Here is a 25,990-nt window from a genome sequence, read left to right as displayed (position 1 = left end):
AAAGTGCCGAGTCCACGGCCTGCCCACAGGGGAGGTTCCTAAATGCTCATGACACAAATACAGACGTCGTTTCTGTTTGGGGAGCTGAGTAGACTCTTCCACTGGGTTGAGCCGCGGGGTGGACCTCCCTGGGAGCCGGTCAGGGGCCATCGCTGTGGAGCTGGACTTTCAGAGAGAGACCTGGCTTGTGAAGCTCTTGTTTGTTGGTTGTGCGTTTGCCGGGCACCCGGGCAGGGCCCGCACCTAAGCCTTCACGAGCATTGCTGCCACGTGCACATCAAGGTGTTTGCATTTTTTAACCCCGGCTGTGTTCCAAAGACTTCCTTTAGACGCCAGAGTCATGACCTGCGGGACCAGGGAGGCCCTCGTCCTGTTCACGCACGTTTTCGGGCGGAGTGGGATCCAGGTCTCGCACTCGGGACCCGGCTTCCGTTCCCAAGCCGAGGAGCGTTCCGTTCCCTTGTCCGCATCACGGTCCCGGCACGCTCCTTCGAGATGTTCATTAGCTAAACAGATTCGCTTCTTGCAACGTAGATTTACAACCTGGGAAACTTGGGGCAAGTTCCATGAAGGACATTGTGGCAATTAAGAAGATTTGGGTGCATTGCTTAAGAACAGATATTATGCAGCCAACATATTATAAATGTTTTGTTTATGAAGAGCTTCCAGTAGCATGAGAAAAGGCTTAATGTTAAGAAAAATCAGTGCAAAATTTATATAAAACATAATCTCAATGCTGTAGAAAGAAATCCAAGGGAAAAGACCACAGGAAATATGTTGAAGTGTCCTCTGTCCAGAACAGGGCCTCTCCAGCCCCCATGGGCCAGTTCTGCACAAGCCCATCCCTAAGACCTGTCCTCAGTTGAGGGCAGAGGAAGGTGAGAGCCTGGGACTGAGGGACCTGGACTGTCCATCTGTCTGTCCCTTGCCTGTGCTCGCTTAAATCGTGCTTTGCAAAAGTAAGGATGTTATTAACTGCTGTTAGCAATGCCATCTGACTTCACCTGTACTCAGTTACTTTTAAACTACCTTTCCACCTAGAGCTGATATAAGTGAAAATAAAAACCAGGAAAGTTCATGTCTGTGTCTATTCTCAGAGTTTAGAAACAAAAACAAAACAAAATCTTTTTTTGGTCTCTCGGCTATTTCAAATTATTTCCTCCACCACTCTGGGACATTGATACAGAGAATTCAAGGTTGATCATTTCCTCTTTTCCTGGAAAATATTCAAATGACTCTCTTTGATAACGTCTGATTGTGTGTCTCAAGCATAGCCCATCTTTTATGAACATGCAGAGAGTTATAATGGCGCTACCCTTGTGAAGCAGAACATAATGGAACTATTCATGAAAAGAGATGAATTCAGAGAAAATGGGGAGTGAATATCAAAATGAAGTTGAACAGTAGGTTTTTATAGCCTCCTTAAAACAAGATGCATTTGGGGAGGACGGCAGAGGAAGCTGGGTGCCCCAAGCTGCTGTCCGTTGAGGCCCCGTCCTGGATTTTGTTTCTGAGCCCTGCAGGGAGCCAGCCCAGGGGGCCTCATTTTATCTACAAACAACTATGTCATGGAGAAAAGGGTTACACGTACAATTAGTCCCTTTACTGGGGAAAACAGGTCCCGCGTTATCCACATCAGGTTTTGCTGGAGGAATACAGGAGAGGGGCCTGCACGTCACCAGGCAGCCATCACCTCCCGGGGGCTTCCTTCCCGAGGATGTTTGAACACTACACACAGAGCCTCGACCCCAAGGACCATCAGAAACGTCCGAGTGTCTCGACACACAAAGCCGGCTGCAAGCCTCCCGAGATGGCAGTTCACCTCCTGCTCGTCTGAGCGTTTACGAGGACACGCTGGCGGCCCGGGCGGCACAGAGATGCCCCGTGTGCTCCAGGGGACACACGTGCACTGGTGCCCGTGGGGGTGACAGCACAAGTTCCCGGAAGCTGCTCTGAGTACTGATGCTGGGCAGGGATGAGGTGTCAGTGGGCCAAGGAGAAATGAGGGGAACGAATGAGAAAAGAGGTTATGTGTGTGTGTGACACACACGCCATGATTATAATGTTTTGCATACGTAAGACGTATCACGTGCTCACGACTCACACAGACGTGAGTTTCCAGTGAGGGGGTGATGCAGCCCTATGGTCATGAGTCCGGAGTTCTGGAGTGGGGCGTGGGCACCGGAACTTCTAGAAGCACCCAAGATGATGCAAATAATCAGAAAAAATGCTGTGCTCTGCTATTTGGAATCATAGAAATAAGGTCTAAAATAGGTTGTCCCAACCAAAACGACCCAGTGAGGGCCCACAGCTCACGGGCAGTGGAGAGACAGGCCCGAACGCTGGTCCAGCTGCACCTGCCCCGGCCGGGAGGGAGCTGGTCGCGAGCCCAGCACGACAGGCCAGCGGGCGGGGCTCCAGGCCAGGGATCGGAAGTGGAATTGGATCAAAGGTCAGAAGGGAAACCCCTCGCGGCACGTCAGGGCAGGTTGCCTGGGAGCTCCCTGGGCCTGGGCCTGAGTCACAGCCTGTGCTTTTGAAGGCCTGGGCGTGGAGGTCCTGCACTGGGCCTCACTCTAGTGGTCACAAAGCTCCCCCTCCACGGGTCTGACCATGACCTCGGCGGCCCCCCCAGGACCGATACCGGTGCTGGTGAGCACTGGACGTGCTCACGTTCCAGGAGGTACTGGGCTGTGTGCACTGTGCTCCCAAAATGCTTTTCAGGGCAGCTTAGGGTAGAGCAAACACTTTAACTGTTAAAAATACAGCACTGGTACCTGTGAAGATTAAACGTGGCCCGCTCGACGAAAATGCTTTGAAAGTAAAGAACATGATGCCAACAGCTTGAAGCTACCATTCTTGCTGTTGCCTTGCTGTTTAATGAGGCCAGTGGCATAGTTTTACAGAACTCCAGAACCACAAGCGAAATTTTTCCAAGTGGGCCACCTACCACTCTGGTGGCTGTTTATTGCTAAATTATATCCTAAGCCAATTTTTTTAATTGATTTTTATGGAAGTATAGTTAATTTACAATGTTGTGTTAGTTTCAAGTGCACAGTAAAGTGATTTGGGTATACATACATATATATATTCTTTTTCAGATTCTTTTCCATTATAGGTTATTACAAGGCACTGAGTATAATTCCCTGTCTAAGCTGATTTTTAAGTTAGGTTTTTTTTTTTCATGGATGCATATTGAGTCAACTTTACGTGCATTTTATAGTCTATAAACTTTTCATTAGTTGATTTTAATAATTAGAGAAAGGATCTTCCATAGCATAAAGGAGGAAAGAATATTCAGGCAGTGAAGGCTGGGCAGTTAGTCTACAGGAAAAACTCAAGCTGAGACTCTCAGGAAAGCACCGACGGGAACCTTTTACCATGAGCTGGTCAAGTGAGCAAAAATGAAATGGAAAACAAGTGGGGTGTGTGTGTGTGTGTGTATGAGAGAGACAGAGAGAGAGGAGAGAGCATACGTTACTAAGGCACAAGTACTGAGACAGGATGCTAATATTCTAAAATGAAGAGGAAAGACATAGCAAAGGTATGTGACTTGGTAGATCCTTCCCTGAAGAGGACAAAAGCCCGAGCCCGTGAGCCCTGCTAGAGCAGGAAGGGAACTGCCCCCGTCTCCCAGCCGATGGAAACTACGGGTCTCTTCTGAGAAGCCAGAAGTGGGACCCGGGGAATCACTCATCTAAAAGATGAGGATCAGAATGCAGAGTAGCTAAGGAAATCCACGCACGTTTCCAGCCTGGAAGGGCCATTTGCTCTCCTGAATTGCTAACCTGAACTTTGCCAGAGGAAGAAAGCCTGGAACTTGCCATCCCCTAAAGACAGGCGCTGAGAACATGTCTGGGGCCAGCCCTCCTCCCCAGGTTTGGCCTAGCCAGCCCCGAGCTCCTGGCTGCAGCCTCTGGCTGGGAGATCACGTCGTGTGTTGAATAAGAAGCTGGGTTTTTTTGTTTGGGGCTTTGTTTTGTTTTTTTAAGTATCTGCTGGACAGTTTTTGAAAGCGTGTATGCCCCTTAAAAGGAAGCAAACGGTGCTGTTGGATCTCTCATCTGTGAGTCGCGGCTGGCAGCCGTGCGTCTGCCTGCAGCGCTGCGGCCGGCCCTGCGGCGCTCCTTCCCCGAGATCGTTGGGGTGGGGGTGGGGGGGGCCACTTATTTCAGATTTTTTCCTGTTACGATCTTGTGAGAGCAAAGAGGGAGCTCCAAGAGGCTTCAGTTCCTTGTTTCCACATGAGTCAGAGAGTTCGGATTTTTTTCCTACTTTTAGGCAGAAAATGATTGTTTATGGAACAGGGGACCAAATTCAATCCCTGAAGGAGGCTGCGGGAGACACAGCCTGTTATCACGACGCTGAGCAGGTGAGAGTCCCCGCCCTGGGGCACTCAGGACGCGCCCGCCCACCCTGAGGCTTTGCACGTCGCTGTTTGATCTTGGGCAAGTCGTCTGGAATCTCTGGAGCACCCCGTCTGCCCGTGAGACATGGGGTCAGAGCGGGGCTTCTCCTGCGTCTGAAGCCTGGCGGGGTCAGTCCTCACCCCGTTGGCTGCTCCCAGCCCCGCCTCCAAGGCTGCCCATCCCCCCGCCGTCTCTACCGACGTCACATCCTCCCACCTGTCAGACTAAGACTTAACCAAGAAGCAGTCAGAAGTAGGTCTTCACTAAGAAAACGCCGGGACTCCCTAGAATTAATCATCTCGTCAGTCGTTTCCAGCGTCAGAGATCTGACGTCTGAGCTGGGCACGCCCGGTGCCCAGCTCAGTACCGGCACCACGTCAGGCAGGCCGGGGACTTGCTGGGAGGAAGCGTCCCCGGAGGAACCAGGCTGGAGGTGCCTTGCTGCTGCTCCACTGGATGCTCAAGCGGCGACAGTCTGCAGCATTTCAGAAGCATTGCAGACGTTGAACACGGACACAGGATGAAGCTGGATGAGCTATGTATAACGCATCAGATTTCTTAGCATTTCCGGAGACTCTGCTGACCTGGCATAGAACAGCGGTGCTGTTTACCCTGATTGGACAAAGGTCCATCTTGGCTGTTTATGGTACCACAGGCACGGCTTGAGGGTGGGTGAGAGGGGGAGTGGGTGACCAATGGGCTCTGTGGTTTAAAGCCTGAGAATCTTGGGTCCAGAGCCAGGGGCAGCCCCACCTAGGGACGTAATTCCATAGGCCTCAAATCAACCAGCAGTTCTCCTGTAAGCTGACCGCTTACTCTAGCAAATCAACCCTCTCCAAAGACTTCTCATTCTAAGAAGGTAAGAGAAAGAAGAAGGATGAAGGGGAAGAACCGAGAGACTTGGGGATGGCGGTGGTGATGTAGAAAGAAAGTGCCATGGCTCCCCTCGCGAGATTCAGGTTTGGCCCCTCCCACCCACCCTGATCTTGGCGTGTCTGCGTTCTGGGGCAGCATCTTCTGAAGGGTGGTCCTCTCGGCCCAGGGCCCCAAAAGTCCAGTCGTCCAGGCCGGTTGCAGGAGAAAACAGAGCACTGCTCTGATTCATGAAGACATTTGAGGTACAAAGAATTATAAATGCACAGGGAATGGTTAAAACATCTCAGGGCCACTCTGTTTCATGATTTCAAAGGAAACTCCAACTTCTGCTGCACCGGTCCACTGGGTTTGCGCACAGCCTCTGATGGTCTTCAGGCCTTTCTCCTGCTGTCTTCTGCTAAGTGACCTCAGGGACACCACTGGCTGGGACTTCAAAGCACTGCCTCCCTCCCTGAATCTATTAGGGTGTTTATGGGTTGCAACCAAGGAGAGGAGAAGTATTGTCTATTAAGGGCAAAGACCCCGGCGCACTGGGAGGAGGAAGCACTGGCCTGGACATCAGTGCCTGACTGTATGGTGTGTACAGGGGCCAGAGCTGCTGCCAGGAGTTTCCTCCCAAGGGTGGTGCTTTGGGCAAAAGGAAGCTCTGAGTCGTGACGCGGTTGGGAAAGAAGCAGAACCGTTCCACTGCACGTGTGTTTGTCCAGGGGGAGCAATGGCCCACGTTGCCTTGGAGCCGGACTCCTAGGTACCAAGGTGTCTAAGCCACCAGCTCATGGAGTGACCGCAGTGACCAGCCCCCCTGCACGCTCGCCCCCCAAAGCTCTGTCCTGATTTCCATCTGTAAACCTTTTCCATGTGTAATTCCATCAGGAAACCTATTGGCTGGGGAGCCAGTCCCTAGAGATGTGCACGGGACCGACTCCAAAGAACAGCAGGTTATTAGATGGGCAGCTCACCGTGGCATTTGGAAAGGGCTGGAAGCATGCTTTAAATCAGGAAGGCAGGTGCATTTAAACAGTGCAGCTAAGCAAGCAAACTTCAGGGTAAGACACAGTAATTTGGGAAGAATTACTGTACTGGCCCGTGTGTGTCCACGCACTGCCAAGCCTCTAACCCAGTTCTAGCAAGTATTGTGTCATTAAGTGTTTATTGGTAAGAAGTGGTGAACTCCTAGGCTCCCGAGGGCAGGGGGCCTGCCTCTTCCCCTCCGAACCCCTGGTACTCAGCGTGCGTGACAGGCTGTAGGCTCTCAAAGGTGTTTCCAGGAGACATCTGGGGGAGAGTGTCTGTTGATGAAAACAACTCAGTACTCCACTTTCCGAGGAGCAGAGAGGTTAGGTCTGTGCGGTGGGAGACAGGTTCCAGGTCACTAGACCCGACGGCTGTGTCAGTGTGGACGCCTTTCTTCTCCGCCGGGGGGTGTCTGGACTTTCCCAGTCTCTCCTCATCTCCAGGTCCGTCCTTTTGCCATCGTACCGACGTTTCCTGGCTTTTGTTGTGCTGTGGCCCACACTCTGTTTTGAAAGGACAGGAGCATAATAAAAACGGATATGAAAGAAGGGCCAGATGACATCACTGAAAATATTTGAGGAAGTCCACTCTTTTGCATGTTTATAATCTCAGCATGTTCGTTGTTTGTAATATGATAAGAGCACTTTTGATACATGGGGGGGAATTACAGGCCTTGTGGCTCGGACGATATTCATGAATTTTTATCTTGGGCTCATAGTGACGGAAAGAGAAGAGGAGGTCTTGGCTTGAGTCCCAGATGACCCTGACTCGCTGGTTGACCTTGGGCACAGCTTTCAGCGTAGCTGAGCTGCTTAAATTGTGGCTATGCCAGCTATTCACTGAATTTAAAAAAAAAGAAGAAGAAGAAGAATTCCATTATTAAAGATGAGTTAGCAGAGTATATTTTCCCTCTCGAAACTCTTAACTCGGGGAAATTGATAGTACGTGACACTCACCTCTCCGGGTTTCATCTCGTGAGCTCTGTATAGATTCAGCCTCCTGTGCCCGCTCTCAGGGGGAACGTCTCAAAACATCCACACGTCTCCGTGAACAGCCATCGCCCTAAGCAGTGAGTTACCACTTACCGTATCCCTGGATCTGAACTGTGAGTGTGGAGGCGGGCCGGCATCGTCCCCTCCCGGGTGAAACAGAGCAGAGGTTGGGGACGTGAGGAGCACAGGCTTCCTGCCGCGTGCCGGGCACTGTGCCAAGCGCGTCCCGTTTCCTCCCGACAACAGCCCCACGAGGTGGGGGTGGGAGATTCTACCCATCTTGCAGATGAGACTGCAGGACGCATGGGGTAGGGTGGTTCTCAAGGCCACAGGACCTCCCTCCAGACACGGCACCACTGAGAGGACATCCACGTACCTACGTCGCAGTGGACACTGCACACCTGCCTGAAGCCCAGGAAGCAGGGTCACGGCGCTCTGGAGGCCCGGGAAGACCCCATTCTCTTGCAGACACCCCAAGTTCAGGATAAGAAGCCTGGATTAACTGTTTCAAGCATCCGTAAAAGAGAGTGTGAAGAACTGGCTCCCCGTCCTTATACGTGTGCGTGCTAATTCTGCATTAGCCTCCCCCCAGGAGGGCAGCTCCGAAACTCGGTCTGAACCAAGTCCAGGGAGGTTTACTATTTGGTGGGTCAGTATTGCGGGTACCGTTGTCCTTGGTCCCTGATTGCAGCACAGAACCGCAAGAATAAAAAGTCCAACAGCCTGCTGGGGAGCAAGGGGAGCCTGGGGTTAAAAATTCCCTCCTGGAATACCCAAGCGGACACACATCCAAGGGGTTACTCTGCACACAAACAACAGTGCTGCCTGCACCGAGCAGGACTCGGAGACGGAGCTGCCGGCCCCAGGAGCGGGTTCTGCTGCCAGCTAGAGTAGATTTTATTCACAGACCTGCCCATGCAAAGAGACCTGCTAAGCTCCCAGCAAAGGAATCCTGTCTCGCTGCTAATAACGCAAAGGTGTGTCACGTGGCTTCTGGAATCTGCCAGGTGTGATTACCTTGGCTGGGTACATATGAGAGGATGAGGGACACAGAAATTCAGAAATTCTACCCCAGAAGCCAGGCCAGCAGGTACGTGGAGTCCCTGTGGTTTCCATGTGGACTCTCCACTGGCCCGGAGCCCCGTGACTTTGATCCGGGAAACCACTGAGGTTGCACAGATGAAGCTGCTGGGATGTAGACGTGAGCCTGCCCAGGCAGACAGCCGCGCTTCCTCCCCGGCCAGCGCAAACCCACACCTGCCTTGCCTGGACCAGTCCCACCCAAGCAGAACAGAAATCTTATTGTATGCTGAAAAAGCATTGCTAAGGCTCTCTTTTTCCTTCCCCTCTCCCCAAATTTGTCACGGAGGGAGGGGTTTGGATAAAGCTCTTCGGCTGGGCATACTTCTTGGGAATAAATAGCTTTAAGAGATGTATCCACTTCATTTCTTCCGAACAATGTTAAATATTCATTTCAGTCTCATAGCCAGCCCTCACAACATAGACATTTGTATTCGCTGCCAGAGATACCAAGAGCTGACATGCTGTATAAATAAAGTCCAGTGTAGGTAACGTGTGATGCAGTGCCTACAGTCAATGATGTTTTGCTAGACCGTCTCGCATAGCGGAGGGGGCGTAAGCAGAACTGTTGATAAAGATTTAGGGCATTTTTATTCTAAATATAACGTATGAGACTCTTAACTGTGTGGGCACAGAATTCTCACCTCCAGCTATAATTATACGGGTGGCTTCTTAAAAGCTCCTGATGAGGTGTTTTCTTCAACTCTGAGACAGAACTCTACCCCCGGGCTATAAAAATGACAGAACAGCATCAGCCTTCATCGAAAATAGTCCTTTTGGGGGGGGTGGGGGAGGGGACCGCGCTGTGTGGCATGTGGGATCGAACCCGTGCCCCCTACAGGGGAAGCACAGAGTCTTAACCACTGGACCACCAGGGAAGTCCCCAAAATAGTCTTTAATGTGAGCGATTTTCCTGTTATTGACCGGATGAGAACACTGACAGCTGAGGAGCGGCGAGAGAGAGAATGTTGCGGTCGGGTCTGTCTTGTTACCTGCATTTTCTCTGACTCACACCTGCGGGTGGACAGCTGCTGGTAGACAGGAGGAGGGGGTCAGGGGAGTCGGGTCCGTTGGGGCGGGTTGTGTGCACAGCAGGTGACGTGCACAGCGGGCGACAAAGCAGCTGGCGGCGCGCGGAGGAGCCCAGGTGCACAGCGAGCTTTCGGAGAATTCCGCTCCGGCCTCGATGCCCGGTGCCGCGCCTCCTCCCTCTCCACCGCACCCCCTCCCCAGACCAGCCCACTGCCTGGTTCTTCCCAGTCAGTGCCCACGTGGCCCCTGTTCCCTCTACTGGGCAGTCTCGCCGCTTCCTGACATCAGATCCATCAAATCACTGCCCTCCGTGATTTGTAAGATGTAAGCGCTGTAAGATGAAGAGCTGCGTTTACAGTGGTATTTCTTTACTGATGGGAACTTGACGTGTCTGTTCAACCGTGCTCTCACTTTTACCAGGATTGCAGCTGACGACGACGAGTACCCTGGTTCCAAAGCGGCACCGGTCTGCCTCTAACACCGTTTTTCCCGTACTCCCTGTTGGCTTCGGGTGTCTTTTTGCAGAATGTGAGAAATAGTCACCTATTATATTGTAGCAGAAACGCTGTACTTCACAAAGAACGAGCAGACCGAGATGTGAAATCAGCACGAGCTTGACGTCTGTGTCCCTGAGGGCGAGTGGCTGGTGCGTCTGAGTGTTGAAGGGAGTGGGTCTCAGCTCTGCGGATGGGGAGGCGAAGGCAGGATGGAGAAAATTCCAGGCCGAAGGCATGGCTTGCGCAAAGGCACGTTCTCAAGGGGGAGGGGACCCGGAGGTGATCACACTCGTGAGTTTAGAACGCTTGACATTCCACACTGTGTGGGAACATGTTCCATTCAGCACTTTGCTGGAGCTGAACGTGGAGGGAAGGGTGGAGGGAAAGGAACAGACTCACACTGCAGGTCTCAGGAGAAGCAGAGCTGGTCCAGGGAAGAGCTGGGGTGTAGGGAGCAGAGGATGTGCGGTATCTTGTGAACAGAGCGCGAGGTGGGCTCTAAACTAAAGAGTAACAGCGGAAGGCCACACGTACCCAGCCTGCCGGGTGCTATGGTCTGAATGTCTGTGCCTCCCCCAAAACCCTAACCCCAAGGTGACAGTGCTAGGAGGCGGGACCGCCTAATGGAGGAGGTGATGAGGTCGTGAGGGTGGAGCCCCCACGATGGAGATGGGTGTCCTTACACCACAGGCTCCCACCCTCTGCCACGCGAGGACACAGCAAGAAGATGCTGTTGGTAAAGCAGGAGGCCGTCCTCACCAGACACCGAGTATTGCCTTGATCTTGGACTTCCAGCTCCAGAGCGGTGAGGCATACATTTCTGCTGTTTATAAGCCTCGCAGTCTGGTGTTGTATTATAGCTTCCCGAACGGACTAAGACGCTGGACGTCAGTGATTAATAAAAGCATGAATGGTGACTGTCTTTATTAAGGGTGGAGAAGTCGAGGACGGAGGGAGGGTGACTTCCAGAAACGGGTCTACTGACAGACCCCCCCGAGAAGCCCAAACAGCATTTGAACGACTTCTGATCGAAGCATCGTTCCACCTGGGCTGCTGTGCGTGTGTGTGTGTGTGTGTGTACACTCATGTACACCAGCTCCTTCCAGGCGGCCGCTGTGCACGCTGGCTCTCAAATAACGCACACCTGTGGCAGCTTCAGGGGGACATCAGGAAGGGGGGGCTTTAGTGATGGGTGACTAGGCGCTGAGGCGCACCCAGCATGCCCGGGTCACTGGTCAGACCAGCAGTGCCCCGGCCATCGCGATCACAGTGCTGGTGGCCGGGGGGCCGCTAAAGGAAACCCAGGGTGGGATGGGTAGTGAGGGGCTTTCCTGGGGGCCTGAACGAGCTGTGTCAGATGCTGGGTGAGAAAAAGAACTGGTTCTCACGTGAGACTTCAAGACTGTCTCATTTACAAGTCAGCATCTAGGGAAGCCCAGGCACAAAGAGGTTCAAGATCAACTTTTGGAATCAAGGGCCTGAGCCCTGGTTTAAAATAGAATTCAGCTGTAGATCCATAAACATCTCTAAATTGCAAGGAAAATAAATCAGACGTCTCAGGAGCTGAGACCGTGGCTGCAGACAGGAATTAGATGTTAAAGAGATGGGAACTCGGATGATCTGGACGTTAGGGGTGGGAAGAGCCCCCTTGACGTGGAGGCGGTCCGTGCTCCAGACGGGGCATCCTTCGGCCTTCAGGGTGGAATCGGCTGCATTTCCAGTGTCCTCGCTTGGCTCCCCACCTACTCATAAGGCTTCCTGTTGAGTCCACCGCCCAGCTGACCCCAACCCATATGGTCCCTGGTTCCTGACAACGACCGCACACCCGTGTCCCACGTCCCTGGCTCTTCACTGTGTACATTTCAAGTTTCTGGACCAGATGAGGCATCTGCAACTCTCCACCCGGCCCCTGATAGAGGAACAGCAGTGATGCCTGGACTCACGTGGCTCCACAGAAGGATGCTGTGAAGGAAGCAGGAGGGATGCTTCTGGATGGAGTGCACATCCCCTGCGCTCAGAGCACTCGAGATCGATGTCAGCACCTGCACCGGCTCCCACCTGGGCCAGGAGCCCAGCAGGCCTCCCTCCCTTCCCCACTAGGGGACACACTGAGGTCCTGCGTTCCATCTCGGGACAGGAGGAGAGGCTCGAGCGGAGGGAGTGCGACAGGAGACGCCATGCCCCTTCCCCTTCCCTAACTCAGCCAGGTGGCCCACCCACACTCTGAGATCATTCTAGCCCTGGGCAAGGTATTTCTAAGAAAGCGTTGGCTCCTGCAGCCTGGGCTGGGCTTCCGCTCCCATTCCTGCGCCTGGGGCTCCGAGCCAGCAGCAGGCCTGCGCCTCGTCCTCGTGACCCGCAGATGTGGACGGTGCCAGGGCCTTCACCACGGACGTCATCAAGTCCCCGCCATAGGCCTGGGCGGGGCCCCTGTTACCCTCCTTTTGGGCAATGGGCAGTGCGGTTCAGAAGCTGGGTCCTCTCTCTGCCTGGACCCTGCCCTTTGCTGTCTTCGGATGCTCCTGGCGTGTCCACTCTTAGTTTCCGACTTTACGTACATGCAACAGCCCCGCCCAGGTGCGTCCTCGCCCTTGACTGTAGCAGCTCGAAGGCGGGCTGTCATTAGCCTGCTGTCAATGTCATATGCACACGGGGAGCGTGTTCTGGCCTTTGGCCTTCCAGCAGCCCTCCCCGTCTCGTCTGGCTCCTGAGATGTTGGGGGCTTTTGAGTTAGCCCTGCCGGTCCGCACCCAAGCCCCAGCTTGGTACAGCTGCGTCTGCTGTCTTGTCAATAGCAAGTTCTCTTTGGAAAACACACCTTGCCTTTGAGCGGCCTGGGAAGAAAGAGGAGGTGGAGAGGTTGGCTGTATGCTCATAAAAACATGTAAGTGTGTGAGGACGGGTAGACAAGCATGTGGCTTGTTGCTGTGGCTCAAGTGAGGGCCTCCTGGTCCTGCCTGCCGGGAGGAGCAGTGCCGTCCACAGGTGCTCACTCACCTGGACGAGAGTAAGCGAGCACCTGTGGGACCTGACGACTCCATCCTAAGAGGCCTGTGGCCCATCACCTGCCCTTGAACGACTCATCTTGTCTGGTTCCCATCACAGCATCCTCTCCTCCCTCCTTCCCCCAGCTCCCCACCCAGGAGGACGGATCTCACTGTGCTAGTTGGTAGTTGGTCAGAGTCCACTGGGGTTGTTCATGTAAGTGGGTGACCATTTTGTCCATCAGTTTACCCCACTGCCTTTAGCTGGTGACAGTTTCAGCACTGTTCTAGAGTCAATGCATGTATTTTGTGTGCCCTTGAAATTCAGTTAAAGGCAACCAAACTGGCTGGATCTCCCACCTAGTTTGCTGGGAGGAGGGTTTTGTTCTGTGTGGAGTGGCTGTGATCTGCACTTCCTCTGCCGTATACCCTGACTTGCTAATACTATGTTGGAACGATTTCCTTAATTTCTAAAGCTGCATGTGCGGAAATGGCTTATATTTCCTGTTTTGATAAACTAATAGAACTTTACTGGGAACCTTTTTCCCAAGTTGGCTTTCTTCTTTGTTGGCCTCTTTTTAGATTAGAAGGATAATTTTAGAAAGTCCAGCTTGCCTGGACTTGTGACAGAAATTTGTATACATTTTTTTTACCTAAAATGTGAAAGATGGTTACTTTTTTACAAAGAGGAATGTTTGTCTTTTATGTCAGTTAGAATAGGTTATTCAATAGCGCTCAGTACAGGAAGCTCGGGTTGGGTGCCGGGGGCAGTCCAATGGTAAAATATCTGTAAATTCCCTCCAGATTTGCTCTTTTTGGCTGGAGGTATGTTGGCTTAAAAAGGCCAAACATCTTGGACAAAACGTTTCTTGGAACATGTAGAGGACAAAATATTCTTTGTTTGGGGACAAATGAGTTTTGTTCTTGCATCTTCATATAAATTGGATTAATGCTCATTTCTTCTGTGCAAGTTGAGAACAATGGTGAGCTTTTTTTTTCTTTCATTTGTATGTATTGTATCAACTTTAAAGAGATTCACATCTGCAGAAAGCTGGGTGCATGTCCGTGGATGTGTTCTCTTAACGTATTGAGTGCACGGGTGGTTAAGAAATACCTAGTCTTAAAGAGCCTAAGTCATTTGTGTGTTTTATTTTCTGACCTTCGAGTGATTGTTTAAACCTATTTTTAAATGTCCTAAATATCGGCCACGGGGAGACGTAGCACTTGAGCAGTTCTCTCTACGTTTGAAAGCGGGGCTGTTCCCCAGACACTTGCCCGGGGTACCCGCTTTTCACCGGGCTGCCGAGGAAACGCTTTTCCTCTCTTCGGATGCCGCGTGATCCCTGACAAAGGCCTGTGATGCTGGCTTCTCCTGATGCCAGCAGATTGCTCCAAGAGGAGGCAGGGCCAGCAGCGAGCGGGACCGGGTGTTCCCTTAATCCTGCAGCTGCTGCTCTCATCTCTGCGCCGACCCTTCCCTGAATTCCAGTTACAAATGGCAGGGTCGTCTCTGCAGGCAGCCAGAGAGCTGGCAGCTCAAGGCGAGACATTCTCTCCTTGAATCCGATAGATGTCTGGTTCAGGAAGCTAGAACGTGGCTTTGCTTAGAACATTCCGTGACATCTGTTCTCTCAGAGATAAATCTAGACCATGCATCCAGGGTGATTTGGGTGTCTCTAGGCTGAACGAAAGCCCATGCAAATAGATGTATTTTTAACTCATCCTAAAGTGTAATGTTGCCAAGATTCAGACAAGGCTCCAAAGAACAGAATTGCCGTATAAAAAGCTAACCAAGAACTCTCTTGTTCAGAGCTCTCCACGGTGCCCCTGGAAACCATCTGTTGCATTCCATTGGAGTAGAGTATGATCCAAGGTTTCTAGAAAATGTATCTTCTGCCTTTACATTGCCAGTTGGCTTCTAAGCCATCCAGGCCATTTCCAGTTCCTAGAATTTCTGATCAGCACGTTAGTGCTGGCTATCAATTCAGCTCAGGATAAAATTCAGCAAAAAAAAAAAAAAAAGTCTGCAAAGGATGCTTTGAATCACGAAAAGAAAACTAAAATTTTTTGGCACTGAGATTGAGATTTGGCTCAAACTGTGTGCTGGGCACCCAGAGCCACCCCACACGCACCCCAGGTGACAGGGGTCAAAGGATGTGGACGGCTGGCCCTTGTCTAGGACAGACACGCCTGGGTCCACACTAGTCAGGGACACAGTGACCCTGCAGGAAGTGGTACTTTCTACTCCCCTGGAGAGATGGCTCAGTGGTGTGCAGTTGTCTCATTGTCTCTAGACAAAGCCCCCATCTCCACGCCAGCCCGTCAGCCTAGTGCCCCAGACTTGACGTGCTTACCTGGAAATCCTCTGGAAGGCGGGTTCTGACCCAGGGTGGGGTCTGCAACCCTCACCAGTGCCGAGGCGGTGCTGGCGCTGGGTCCACACGGCGTGCTGGGGGTGGCGCGTGTAGACGAAGCAGCGGCACGTCAAGCGTGGCTAGGTCGCCTCTCTGACACTGTGTCTGAACCCCACCTCTAATCCGTCAACCGCCGTCCTCGCCGCGCCCCCTCCCACTCCACTCCTTCCTTGCCACGTGGGTTTTGTTCCTGTGAATTGTTGCAAGGACTGCCCACCCTTCACCTCTTCCGGGTGCAGCTCGCAGACGTTCCTGGTCTTACCTTGACGCTGCTTCCCTCTCACTTCCCGAAACCTATAATTCACTCTGATTTTTCAGAACTACTCCTTTCAGCTTCACAACACTTCTGGAGATGTCGAGAGCTTACAGTGATGCCGAAATTCATGTCCCTTAACTCTACTCAGTACTCTGGAATGACCTATATGGGAAAAGAATCTTAAAAAAAAATGTGGCTTATAGCTACATGTATAACTGATTCACTTTGCTGTACAACAGAAACTAATACAACATTGCAAATCAACGAGACGCCAAAACAATTTTTTTAAAAAATGGAAACTTTTTTTAAAAATTCACGTCCCTTCCTTCCTTGTGTCCCAGCAGGCTACATTCCTCTACCTGCCCTGGAAGGGGCGGACGAGGCCAGTGGGGCTGGTCCCTAGTCTGGTGGCGGACGAGGCGGCTGCCAGGATGGCAGTGTCCTCAGTGATGCTCGTTCAGCTGCTGACAGAAGTAGCGATTCATCCCCTGGTCCCCCTCCCTCCACAGTCTGGAAGTTAGATCCACGGTTTGAAATGATCATGCATCTCGGTAGCAACGGAGATGGTTCTCGGTTGAGAAGTAGGACTCGGGATGCCCCAGCCTGTGGACAGTCTGTCCTGGAGATGCATCGGCAATGACTTGAAACTGAGTCCTGGGCCGGAAGCAACGTGTGTGCATCCTGACGGTCATGAGAAGAGTGGGTTCAAATTCGCTCCAGCCCTGGCTGCTGTGATTCCTGGTGACCATGATCTGAGGCCTCACGTCGCCAGGCCTGAGGGCTGACGGTTCTCTGTCAGTCCCTGCGGCTCCGGCAGCAAAGGCCTCGGGTTACGTGGCAGGAGGTCGGCCTCGTGGGGTGGGCGCGTACAGAGGAACAGGGCACAGCACAGCGCAGAGGAAGGCCGGGACTCGGTCCTCTCTGTCACCGGGTGTGATTTGGTGTGTGGGCCTTCTTCTCTCTTATTCACTCCATACCGCCACCTTCTTCGTGGTTCTTGCCATAATTGAAATGATGTAGGTTTCATTGTTTGTCTGCCTGATTTTCCTGTCTACTAGTTTACGTGGTCGCTTCCCCACTTTGTACCCACGACCAGCACCGTGCATCACCCAGAGTGAACAATGGAGAAGGAGGGGAGGAGTGGGGGGGAGGGAGGGAATTTGCAAAGTGAAAAGGTAGATTAATGATCCCCAAGATCCCCTCCGGCTGTCATATTTATTTGGAGTCGGGGGGAGGGTTAGGGTCCCCCGGATGATGCCGTTGAAAGAAAGTGTTTCCCTGAACGCTCCGGGCTGGGAACCGTGTGTTCCAGGCGCCTCCAGGTCCCGGAGGCAGGGTGGGTTTCTGTGTGACTGTGAGGCGGTGAGGACTCGTGTGTGTTGGTTTCAAGCATTTTCCGGGGAGGGGCGTCCTTGCAGTTTTCACGGTTCTTCAGCATCATTAGGGCTATGGGACTGTGAGCCCTTGTCAGCGCTGAGATGAGGGACGTCCAAACCAAGGTCAGCGTTTGGCCAGCTCGGCTGCATAGATGGAGCTGGTCCATGATGGTGAGTTTCCAGGAGCCTCCTGGCCCTGGGAGCTGCCTCTCCCGCTGAGATGCTGGGCACTGACCTTGGTGACCTGCAGGGGGGCTCAGGGAGAGCTGGTGCTAGAGTATTGCTCTATACTGTGTGACCAACGGGGATTCAGACTTGAAGTGAGAAATGAATGGAGGATTGAACTGCTGCTTCTGAGAGAGCTTGGACCTCATGGTGAAATCACGCCACCCGGAAGAGTCTGAAGTGCAAGATCTGGAGCAGGGCCAGCTCGTCACCTCCGCGGGTGGTGGGCAGATGTGAGGCGGGTGTAGGCTGGGAGGAAGCTGGTCGTCTTTATTAAGGAGCCAACGGGAGGAGGATGCTTTGTCTCTGAGCTGTGTGGAGCAGTGAAGTCGGGGTGGACAGGAGGGCCTGGGCTGGGCAGTGGTTGGTCTGAGCTTTGTTCTTCTTCTGTTTGGGGGGTGGGGTGGGGCTGGAACACAGACACAGGACCCCACGTAGCACTTCACACACTCCTCATCCACGGCGCTCGGGAGGGCGTTCGCACCGTGAGAATGTTCCAGAGCCCAGGTTCCGTCCGGGGAGTGCCGCGGCTCGGCCTGAGACTTGTTCAGTCTCTGAGAGATGTCTGGAGCACGTGCCCTGCCCTCGTGAAGTAAATACTTCTGTTCATCCTGCAGACCCAGCATTCCAGAAGGAGGTACTTAGGGCTCTTGTCACTGCTGGAATTCTTAAGAGCCCCTCTGTAGGATGTGTGAGATGCTGATGGGAGACACACACCCAGACACACACACACACACACACACACACAACACGAGGGCTGGAATTTCCATGATGGAAAGTGGCTTGTCGGCTGGAGGGCTACCTCTCAGCAGTGTCTCCCTCACCTGCTGAGTCAGGGTATCCGAGCCATGGTTGAAAAGCATTGAGGCTGGGAGTTTTCAGGCCTACAAGTCTTCGTTCCAAAAGCAGGAAAGCATATTGAATTTTGAGTGGGTTATGAACTCCTGTCTATAACTAAGTCCGGTGCGTATCCTAAACCTAGAGCAGAAAGTCTGTTAGATCGATTTGAAACCATTAAAATCATTTCAACCATTGATTTATATACAGAAATTTGGCAAGTGGCCCTAACATCAAAATTAAAAATAGCATGTGAAACACCAGATGGGGATGAGGAGGTTATGCCTGAGGAGGCCCCTACCCTTTCCAGACAACTGGTGAGGGAATTACGATTCTGTGAGCCAGGGACACCTTGCCAAGGCACTCACGTCACAGCCGTCCGTGTTACAAAGTACGACTACAGCGGCCCCCCCAGGCTCCTCACTTTGGAGCTCGGATAGCTATAAACCGGTGTCTTGGCACAGAGCTGGATGGATAAAAACCAAACATGCACAATCGTGGGATTTAAAAATGAGCCCCCCTGTAGTTAAACGCCGAAGCCATAAAAAAATTGGCAAATACCTAGAATCGTATTTGGAGGGTGTGAACGGATTTTATCCGTGTTTGCTCTGCATTGTGGAGCTTGGGCTGTCTTGTTGCCTTCCTCAGGACAGAAGGGTAACCGAGAGATTCAGAGGCTTTAGACCTGTTGGTTTCTTCAAAGGGTTTGAGATTTTCAGATTTTCTTTAATTCTCCAAAGTAGTGACTGATGCAGCTGATGTTAGATTCGGGAAAGAATGAGAATAAGAAAAAAAATGTGAAACTCTCAAATGAGACCTCTCTGTAGAAAGCAGTTCGCAAAGGAAAGGAATGTGTCATCTCTACAGAAAGAACACTGCGTCGCTGGTGAGGTTCTAACGGCAACTCTGGCCAGATGGTGTTGAGTCAGGGTTTGCTCGTGTGCTCACCAGGGTTGACTGTCCAGAAAGCCTCGTGCCGACGGGAGTCACCGAGGTGGTCAGGCAGCCCCATCTGCATCTTCACGCGAACCTTCGGGGACAGGGGACATGCTGGCAGACGTGCTAGCACAAGAACGGACAGATGAACTTCAGAGGGTGTCCCCAAGGGACCCCCCGTTCAGTCCTTGAGACCTAACTCAGGAGAGGATGGAGCCGCTGTGATGAAATGCAATTTTGTTTGGAGCTGGACTGGTGTCTGTTCTCGGGAGTGCTGCCTGCGTGGTAGGGTTTGGCTGCGTGCTCACCAGCGCTCACTGTGCCCAGGGTCCCCGCCGCATGGGCTCCGTGGGGGCTCCGGACCGTCTGGCCAAGAGTGAGGAGGTTCCCCGGTGACAGCTGCGCTTACTGACCTGTAGGGGATGGGCGTGGGGGTGGGCAGGGCCGACGCTTGGCTGATCAGAGAGGGGAGAGGAGGGGGCCCATCTGATTGTCATTTCCTACTCAAAATATTTAGTGCTGTGGACACAGTCTGAAAGGAAGAGCTCAGACACGGTCCACTCTCCAAGCCCATCTTTTGCCTGAAATTCTGATATCAAGGGCAAGACATGCTTTTTTCCTCGGTGGAGTCGTCCAGCCAGAGAACGCCCCCAGTTCTCCACTAAAGTCCTCAGAGAGTTATATCTCTGTGTCTGACAAGAAGTTTGATGATGTCACCCCAACCCAGCTGAGTAAATATTTAGGAAAAGCCTCTTCCCCAACTGCTCCTCCTCTGCACCCCAAGTGAGCACGTCTCGGGGAAGGGAAGGGAAGGGAAGGAGGACTTCTCTGTGGATGGCGGGTACCCCGTGATGGTGGCCAGGGCCTGTCATCCTACCAGGTGTATCTGCAGATTCCGCCTCCAGATCAGAACCCCCTTCTCCCTGTAATTCGCCGGGATCTGTGCTGTGTGATGGGACCAGGAGTGCCCTGCGCGTTTACCCTAACCCCATCCTACTCAGCCTCAGACGCCTCCCCCCAGAATCCATCCCCCACCTTGCCAGGCAGAACGACGGGCTGTTTCCTCCGTGCCTGGAGTTCCTCCTTCAAACTAGCACCGTATCCAAGGAGCCCCGCATCCAGGGAGTGTTCTCCTCGACTTCTGAGCCCCAGGACCTAGGCTGGCGGCTGACACGTAGTAGTGTTATGACCATAGAATGCGTGGCACCAAGGGCAGCCCTGATGTAAAGTGTGGCCCTTGGGTGGTGATGATGTGTCAGTGGAGGTTCGTGGGTGGTAGCGAATGTCCCCTCTGGTGGGGGATGTTGATGGCTGAGAGGTGGAAGAGGGAGAGGGGCTGCGCCTGAAACCTCTGCACCCTTTGCTACGGACCTAAAGCTGCTCTAAAAATTACATCCTGTTTTTGGAAGACGTACTGAATGTTTTGAACGAAGAGGTGTTAGAATTGGAAGGACTCTCAGCGTTACGGCGTTAGGCTGCATTCTGTAGTCGCAGTGCCGTAGGTAACTGTTCCTCTGCTTTGTGTTTCATTTTTGCAGGGTGTGAAGAAGTTGGATGTGCCCTGCGGAGGGCGAGACTGCAGCGGGGGCTGCCAGTGCTATCCCGAGAAAGGAGGGCGGGTAAGTCGTAGCATTGCGCCAGGCACTGGCTTCCTCACAGTTCCATTTGGGCGGAGTGTGGTATATTGCCTGATTAAGTCATTTGCATCCATTCGCAAGAAATTTAATACAGGTGTGTTCTTTTCCATGAAACAAACAATAACATCATGCAAAATCGGGTCGATTTATACCACTTTCTTAACAAATTGAGACCAGTGTTGACTTCCTCAAGCATCTTTTCTCTTGTTCATTGTCATAAATACACGTGTGTGCATGTGTGTATCCCTAATGCAACTATGTTTTATATTTATATTACATATAAATATGTATTTTGTAAAAATATTGCGTAAAGAAAGCGTAGTCACATTTATACAGCAGTATCTATTTAAACTAGAGGGCACTGGCATTGTACCACTGAGAATCACTTTGGCTTTTAAAATTATCCCACTTATTCCCTGAATGTCCTTTATGTAAAGCCCACTTCATAGGTAAGTCAGAGAAAAATGGTCCCCCCACATCACCACAACATCTGGTAGAATTTGAAATATGGACCCGATATTGGGTGTAATATGTTCAATCAAAGTGTTGCCTTTCATAGGGAGATCGACTCGATGATGGGTGATGCCTTAGAGGGCTGGGACAGGGAGGGTGGGAGGGAGTCATGGGAGGGAGGGGATATGGGGATATATGTATAAATACAGATGATTCACTTTGTTGTACAGCAGAAACTGGCACAACAGTGTAAAGCAATTATATGCCAATGAAGAGCTTAAAAAAAAAAAAACTTTTGCCTTTAAAGCTGACGTTTGAGTCTTGGCATTGCTGAATTTTAAAAGGGATTGTTTATATGTACAGGTTTAAGCCCATTTTGGTGTGTAGCACTGTGAGGAGCAGTATTTCATTTTGTGACCCAAAGTCTGTTGAGTCCTTGTGCTTTAGAGTCACGCATTTCCCTCACGTTTGTCCAGCGCCATTGGGACTTCTCGCCTGCATTGCCTTGTCCTTGTTGGATTCCGGAATTATAACCATCCTTGGGGTTCCACATGAGCTTCACCAGACTGAATCCTGAAGGCAGTTTTTAAAGTAGCCAGGCCCCATCCCCCCCTGCCAGGAGGACGAGACGACCGTCTCTGGGTGTTATACCCTACACCATCCCCTCCCTGAGTCCCCCCCACCTTCCCCGCAAAAGTCAAACAGGTAAAAGGTGTGACGGGGAGCCCCTCTATACTGCGGTGGACTTGTGTGCTAACATGCGACTGACCATTATTTCAGTGGCAAAGATCGCAGCTGTCTTCTCCAGGAGATCAAAGCTTCTGTCTCCACGGGCTGTGTTCATCATGCCAGTGTTTGCTGTGGTTGTAAAGGGTACCTCTGCTTGGAGTGGGGACTTTATGCTTAAGGAATTGCTAGATGAAGATGCTTTATCATCATTTAACAAGAAGTCTTTTTTGAGTATATGGAAACCGTTCGGCGAGATTTACAATTCCCCTGGGGTGCCTTGCTATAGATTTTCCCAGCGATGTTTCTGGAGCTGTGGTAAAAAGCCTGACTGTAGGACTCCCCCCTCCCCCAACGCTTGGCTAGCTCAGCCTTATACGGACACAGAGAAGACAAACGCGTGGTGTGCAAATGTCTGTGAGAGCTGCCCGAGTCCAAGGGAGCCCGGCTCTAGATGGACCTGCATTCTTCTCCCTAGGATCTGCCAAACAGAACCCAAACGGAGTAGAAGGGGGCTGGGTCTATTCTTTTTCACTTTTTATGATTAGTTAGCGTAGAACCAATATGTGAACATTTCCCATAGTGCTTTTACAAGAATGCTTTTCTTCTGGAAAGATAGTTCGTTCTGATTATTTCCATATGTGATGCTGTCTGCACAGCAGTGGATTCTTGAAGACGCCGAGGGTCTTCTCAAAGAGGTCATTAGAAGAGAATTTCTGCAGGTCTCCAGGTCTTTCTAAAGTTTACAGCACAGGCGTTTTTTCCTGTCGTCCCTGATTAAGAAAATACCTTGAGTCTCTTTCTACACGTTGCCAAAAAGTAAAAAACGACACCTCTGGTTAGTTTCATTAACATGAGTAACCTAGTGTGGGCTTGACTTTCCTTTAATTCTGCAGACACGTTAGCAGTCTCAGTCCAAAGTTGAGACTTAGCAGTTGTCCGGATAGTCTGTTCAAGAGGTGGGGCCCGTGGTACCCCACCTGGGTGGTGGTCTGCAGGTGCCACTCTCCAGAGTATGTGGAGAGAGGCCTAGACCCACTTACTGGGCTACGCAGATTCAAACTGGGGGATTCTAACCGCCGGCACCCGAGGCTGCCTGATTGATTCAGGTGTGTTATTGAATATTGATCAGTAAGGTGATAGGAATGGCTGACAATAGGAGACAAGGAGAAAGCCCAGGAAGGAGACATCACTAACCCCATTTATCACTGTCTACGGCCTAAGCCCAGTGTATCACTGAAGGTATTTATTGGTAGGACAGTCACATATACTTTATGAAATCATTTATGAAGATAGAATGTCTGTGTCCATTCTGCGAACCTGGTGTATGTATGTTAAATACTCGTTCATTAGCAAATCTACCCAAATGGGGTCCTGTCGAAATGAAAGCAGAGAGATTTCTGCCCTAGTTCTGGAGTGATAGTATTTTTCGGAAGTCGTGTAATACACAAAAATAGCCGTGGGGTGGATTTTGCTGCTCAGAGAGCTGTGTGCATAGTTTGTTCTTTCCCAAGCTTCCCCTGGGGTCCCCCGCTGTCTGTTTCCCCCTCGATGCCACCATAGCAGCCGTGACAGCCCCGGGCTGCAGAGCTGGCCTCCCCGGGCTCCGGGCTCGCCTTATATGGGCATCGGGTCCAGTCAATGTGTTCCTCGCCATGGCGACAGCCAACATCAGAAACTGTATGTTACTGGATAACTTTTGGACTCCAAGCAGAAATCACAAATGTAGTATGGATTCTGGTTCCAGAGGAATTCTCATGTTACCAAATGAGTAAGCTCTGTCTCAAGCCAAACTGTCGCCCTGGAGTGGTGGGTGGCGGGTTGTCACAGGGGGAGAATTGTTTCTCACAGACAGAACCACCCGCCCCGTGGATCATTCTGGCAAGCCAGTAGCTGGGGCAGGAAGGCGGGGAAGCTGAAGCCCAGCTGTCTGTGCACCCTTTGCTCCCGGGTCAGAGCTGGGAGGTGCAGAGGGTGACCCAGCCTTTTCCTCCAGTTCACGTGGGAGGACAGGACATCAGGGCTAAGTGACCTGCTTCCGTCTCGGTCCAGAACAGAACTCGAGCCCTCAGACTTTCAGATGAATCCGTGTTCCAATACAGTAATCTTCTGTGACTGCACGCCCCTGGCCAGATGTTCACCTAACGGAGGAGATTCCCTGGGGTCAGGGGAAAGCACACAGGCAGAGGTGAGAAGAGGTTTTGCTCTCTGGACTCAAGAGTTGTGATTCCGTAGCCAATCCTCCAACCATCTCTTCAGTTGCATAGTGAATAAAAAAAAAAAAAAACAGTAACTTTAAGAAATGAGTTAAGACGTTGATGTTGTTGGAGGGCTTGTATTTCAAGGAATCCCTATTAAGTATATTGGAGTAATTAGAAAGCATAAGTCCTCATCCAGCAGTACTCGGCAGGGTGCTGTCCACGAAGAAAGGCAACTAACTCGCTAACGGTCACACACTTGCCACAACAGACGAAGCTGTCTGGCCCCTGTATCTCTTTCTAGTCTTTTTTTAAAATCGAGGTGTCGTTGATTTACAGTGACTCAGGTGCACAGCAGAGTGATTCGGGTGTGTGTGTGTGTGTGTGTTCCTTTTCAGATTATTTTCCATTATAGGTTATTACAAGCTATTGCATGTAGTTCCCTGTGCTATATGGTAGGACCTTGTTGTTTACCTATTTTATATATAGTGTTGTGTATCTGCTAATTCCAAATTCCAAATTTATCACCCCCCGCTCCCTTTGGTAACCATAAGTTTCTGTTCTATGTGAGTCTGTTTCTGTTTTTTAAATAAGTTCATTTGTATCACATTTTAGATTGCACATTAAGTGATTCATATGATATTTGTCTTTCTCTGATGTATCTCATTTAGTATGATAACCTCTAGGTCCATCCATGTTGCTGCAAATGGCATGATTTCATTCTTTTATGGCTGAGTCATAGTCCATTGTATAAATGTACCACATTTTCTTTATCCATTCTTCTGTCAGTGAACATCTAGGTTGTTTCTATGTCTTGGCTATTGCAAATAGTGCTGCAGTGAACATTGGGGTGCATGTGTCTTTTCCAATTAGAGTTTTCTCCAGATACATGTCCAGAAGTGAGATTCCTGGATCATATGGTAACTCTAGTTCTAGTTTTTTTTAAGGAACCTCCATACTGTCCTCCAGAGTGGCTGTACCAATTTACATTCCCACCGACAGTGTAGGAGGGCTCCCTTGTCTCCTCTGTCTCTATTCTTTTTCTTCTTTCTTTCTCTACACGTGGTGGAGATAAAAGGTAGTTGAGCTGCAAACATCAGAGAGAATTTCGGTTACAGAATTTCTGTCGGGGCAGAGTGAGTGGCGCCGTGTCGTGTGAAGATTCACAGGAGAGAGGACAGGGAGAGAGCAGGTGAGGCATCGCGTCAACAAACAGAGACGCCTTTGCTTTTGTGCATTAACTCAAAAAAGGTTGTGAAGGTCTCAGAGTTTTCCAGCTGTGGTCGGTTTTAATTCATTATTTCAATGAGTCAGCTTCCTGTTCCCCCAACCCTTTGGTTTTTGACCATGAACTCAGATCCGATAGGCTCTTTCAACATTTTAATGGCATCAGCCTTCACAAGGCACCTGTTTTCCTAGGCGGTTGGGTATTAACACAAAGACAGATGACGTCCCCGACGTTGGGAATTTTCGAGGTGGTTACGTGGCCCCGTCAGGCTGCCGTGGCAGAAGCCACCACTGCGACTGATCCCGGAGCTGTAGGGACCCTCCGCCCTGAGGGAGGGACCTGGCATGTCCCCCTCCCTGTGCGGTCGTCACCCAGCACTTGCCCCCCGTGGGCCTGGCAGCAGGAGCCCCAAGACTAACCTCAGCTCCTGGGAGGGTGCAGTTGACAAGCTCACTCACGTAAGAAAAAGCTGAGAACAGAGGCGCATTGTGTTTGGCTGTTGCACTTTTTTCACGTAGCGAAGACGTTCCCACAGTCTATGGATCCCTGGACTTGGGTCAAAGTATGAGCAAATAATTCTGAACCTCACAGGATTCTTTAAGTTCAACAATATAAATCACAGTGAAAGAAACCAGAGAGACACGGAGTGAGAGAGGAAGCGAAGTATGAACAGAAAGCTCTCGGCGGTGGGGGGTGATGGACGGATGGGGTGCTGCAAGCCCAGGGGGGCCGCGACCAGGAGATGCAGGAAGCGGACCCGTCACCTCAGGGAAAGGAGCAGAGGGGCCCTGAGCAGCTCCGGACCGCCGTGACTGTGGCA

At 51.3% G+C, this 25,990-nt stretch overlaps 1 protein-coding gene across 3 annotated transcripts in view; it reads left to right on the top strand.

Annotated features, from left to right (window-relative positions):
* The window catches only part of COL4A2 (collagen type IV alpha 2 chain), a 163,189-nt gene that overhangs the window by 27,896 nt on the left and 109,303 nt on the right, over positions 1–25,990 (top strand). For all 3 annotated transcript variants that reach the window (XM_057707666.1, XM_057707667.1, XM_057707665.1), the window contains exon 4: positions 20,467–20,547. In XM_057707666.1, coding sequence (XP_057563649.1) covers positions 20,467–20,547 — 81 coding nt within the window. The remainder of the gene's footprint in view (positions 1–20,466; positions 20,548–25,990) is intronic.

The sequence above is a fragment of the Hippopotamus amphibius genome, chromosome 14 (assembly GCF_030028045.1).
Source record: "Hippopotamus amphibius kiboko isolate mHipAmp2 chromosome 14, mHipAmp2.hap2, whole genome shotgun sequence".
Classification (NCBI taxonomy): Eukaryota; Metazoa; Chordata; class Mammalia; order Artiodactyla; family Hippopotamidae; genus Hippopotamus; species Hippopotamus amphibius.
This window is presented reverse-complemented; position numbering and strand designations above follow the sequence as displayed.